Genomic DNA, 3,294 nt, shown 5'->3' with positions numbered 1-3,294 from the left:
CTGGGTTTCACCATGTTGGTCAGGCTGGTCTTGAACTCCCGACCTCAGATGATCCGCCCGCCTTGGCCTCCAAAGTGCTTTGATTACAGGCGTGAGCCACCACGCCCGGCCAAAGTGGATTTTTAAGAAGTAAAATTATTATACTACTTTTTTTCCAACTACAATGGTCAACCAAGTGTCAAAATAAAGGGATCAGAATCTAGTTTATTATTTATTTATTTTTGAGACAGAGTTTCACTCTTGTTGCCCAGGCTGGAGTGCAATGGCATGATTTTGGCTCATTGCAGACGTCTGCCTCCCCAGTTCAAGCGATTCTCCTGCCTTAGCCTCCAGAGTAGATGGAATTACAGGCCTGAGCCATCACGCCTAGCTAATTTTTGTATTTTCAGTAGAGACAGGGTTTCACCAAGTTGATCAGGCTGGTCTTGATTTCCTGACCTCATGATCCACCTGCCTTGGCCTGCCAAAGTGCTAGGATTACACGCATGAGCCACCACACCTGGCCAGAATCTAGTTTAAAGAGTTTATTCAAGCATTACGGTTGACCAGGAAGCACAGATTCCAAAGAAGTCAATGTTCTAAAATGTAGAAGTTTGGGCTGGTGTATATGGACTATGTTTAGGGAAGTTTAACAGAATCAGTATCTTTTTATGGTATGGTTTAGTGCTCAGATCTTGTTAGTTGAGATGATTGTTTTCTTTTCGGGAAGGTGTATTTTACATTCCACACTGAAGATGATTCTTTTGGGGAAGGTATATTTTACATTCCACACTAATAAGCCATGAAGTTCTTTGGAAGTCATATAGCCTGAGTTAGGTATAGGAAAATAAGACAGTTAATCTATAACAGAGGTCAGTGATGGAAGCAGGAAGATCTGATCTCTGGTGTCTCCTCCTCATATACAGCACAAGAGCAGTGAGGAAGAGGGTTACTCTCTAATCTAGAAGCAGAATTGCAAACATACTACCTGACTGGGTCTCCAGGGCTTAACTTCACTCTTGGCATAAGTCTGGATAGTGCTAAGGTTTTATTCTTTTACACAGAAACCAATCGTATTTCTTTATATTTTTAGGAGTGGAGGGTTGACTGTTTTTCTCACTGATACATTAAAATTCCCTCATCATTTCTGAGCAGATGACTCTCCTTTGGAGGAAACTGGCAGTAGTGAATGCCAGGCATTGGGGCCAAACTGTCACAGGAAAGGTGTGCTGTGGATGTTAGTGTGAACCATATTGTAGGGCTAAACTCCTGCCAAGGACTCAGACCTATAGGAGAATGATGCCAGGATTAAAGGTTTTAAGAATGAGATGAAGGAAAGCAAAATTCCCTTTTGTTTGTGTTCTAAGTCATGACGTTCTTTTCCTGATTTGTCGTTAATTTCCATTTGTATTCTAATATCCTAGTCTCAGCTTTCTTCCATACATTTTTTTTTTTTGAGATGGAGTCCCCCTCTATCGCCAGGCTGGTGTGCAGTGGTGTGATCCCGGCTCACTGCAACTTCCGTTTTCTGGTTTCAAGCAATTCTCCTGCCTTAGCCTCCCGAGTAGCTGGAACTATAGGCACACACCACCATGCCTGGCTAATTGTTTTTGTAGTTTTAGAAGATGGGGTTTTACCATGTTGGCCAGGATGGTCTCGATTTCTTGACCTTGTGATCTGCCCTCCTCGGCCTCCCAAAGTGCTGGGATTACTGGCGTGAGCCATCGTGCCTGGCCTAGTTGTTTTCCTTTCTAGTGTTTTTGGATCAGATGCCTGAGTAGTAGTGTGCATGAGTATGTGTGTAAATGCCCCTGTGTCTGTGTGTAGCTCAAACAGTTGGACACTTAGTAACGGGAGCGATGCTTTTCAATTTAAAGCTTGCAGTCCTCGGAGCCTGCCTTTGTCACGGGCCTGGAGGGAGCCCCTGTTCTTGTGCCAGAATGGCAGCGTCCACTCGGAAACTGCTTCTTCAGCTCAAACTAGAGGTATTGCATTATCGCAACAACAAAAGCTTTAGTTTTGTTTCTCTACTGATAGTGGAATAAATGGACATATCTGCAATAATTAACTTCATTTTAGTAGTTATTGACTATGGAACTTACATTTAGTTTTTACGTGATAGTATTAACTTATAAACTAGATTTTGTTTACCTGGTTCAAAAATGCAAATATTAATAGTACTTGGGGCAGGGTGCAATGGCTCACGCCTGTAATCCCAGCACTTTGGGAAGCTAAGGCGGGTGGATCACCTGAGGTCAGGAGTTTGAGACCAGCCTGGCCAACAAGGTGAAACCATGTCTCTAATAAAAATACAAAAAATTATCCGGATATGGTGGCAGATGTAATCCCAGCTACTTGGGAGGCCAAGGCAGGAGAATCACTTGAACCTGGGAGGCAGAGGTTGCTGTGAGCTGAGATTATGCCACTGCACTCCAGCCTGGGCAACAAGAGCGAAACTCCATCTCCAAATAGTGTTTGGCGTGATATTTGAAGCCACCTAAATTCATCTGCTTAAGTTTATAATTAATATTCCTAAAACTTACATTGTTCTCATCTATACATGTCCCTAAAATTACTACATAATAGAAGGAAAAGGTACATTTATGCTTAAAATCACTAGGATTAGCAACACCGATTCATGGAGAGATAAGCATGGAATGTATTTGAACAGCAGCAAGTACAGTGAAAGGAACCTTTGTACCAGCCAGACCTAGGTTTGCATCTTTGTGCCACCATTTACTAGCTCTGTGGCTTTGGACAGGATGCTCTCAGGTTTCCTACTATATTAAGTGGAGGGTAATAACTACTTTGGATTGTTGTTATGAGAATAGAGGAAATAGACAGGCAATGTTTAGCATAGTGCCATGAACATGCCAGACATTTAATTAAACAATAGCTGCCATTATGTTTGGTCTTCACTTACAAATATAGTAATACATGGACCATAATTCTAAAATGTTTTACCTTTATTGAAGGTATGGAATTTAAAGTCCTTAGGTGTGGTAAACCACCATGGCACATGTTTACCTAGGTAACAAACCTGCATCCTGCACATGTATCCTAGAACTTAGAATAAAATAGAACAAAATTAAATGTTAAAAAATAAAGTCTTTACAGTATATAGGAAAGCCAACAGTTGGACAGTAGCCATTCATTAAGAAAAACATGAGGGGTAATGTTTACACCTGTAATCCCAGCACTTTGGGAGGTTGAGGTGGGAGAATCACTTGAGCCTAAGACGTCACGACTACAGTGAGCCATGTTCACGCCACTGTACTCTAGCCTGGGCGACAGAGTGAGAGACCCTGTCTCCAA

General features: G+C 42.0%; 1 protein-coding gene across 1 annotated transcript in view; it reads left to right on the top strand.

The window, feature by feature from the left end:
• CCDC125 (coiled-coil domain containing 125) overlaps positions 1-3,294 on the top strand; it is a 47,822-nt gene that overhangs the window by 35,226 nt on the left and 9,302 nt on the right. The window contains exon 8 of the mRNA XM_037738198.1: positions 1,857-1,964. Coding sequence (XP_037594126.1) covers positions 1,857-1,964 — 108 coding nt within the window. The remainder of the gene's footprint in view (positions 1-1,856; positions 1,965-3,294) is intronic.

Source organism: Cebus imitator, unplaced genomic scaffold, assembly GCF_001604975.1.
Source record: "Cebus imitator isolate Cc_AM_T3 unplaced genomic scaffold, Cebus_imitator-1.0 Scaffold50, whole genome shotgun sequence".
Taxonomy (NCBI): Eukaryota; Metazoa; Chordata; class Mammalia; order Primates; family Cebidae; genus Cebus; species Cebus imitator.
Note: the sequence above shows the minus strand (reverse complement) of the source record. Positions and strands in the feature narration are given on the sequence as shown.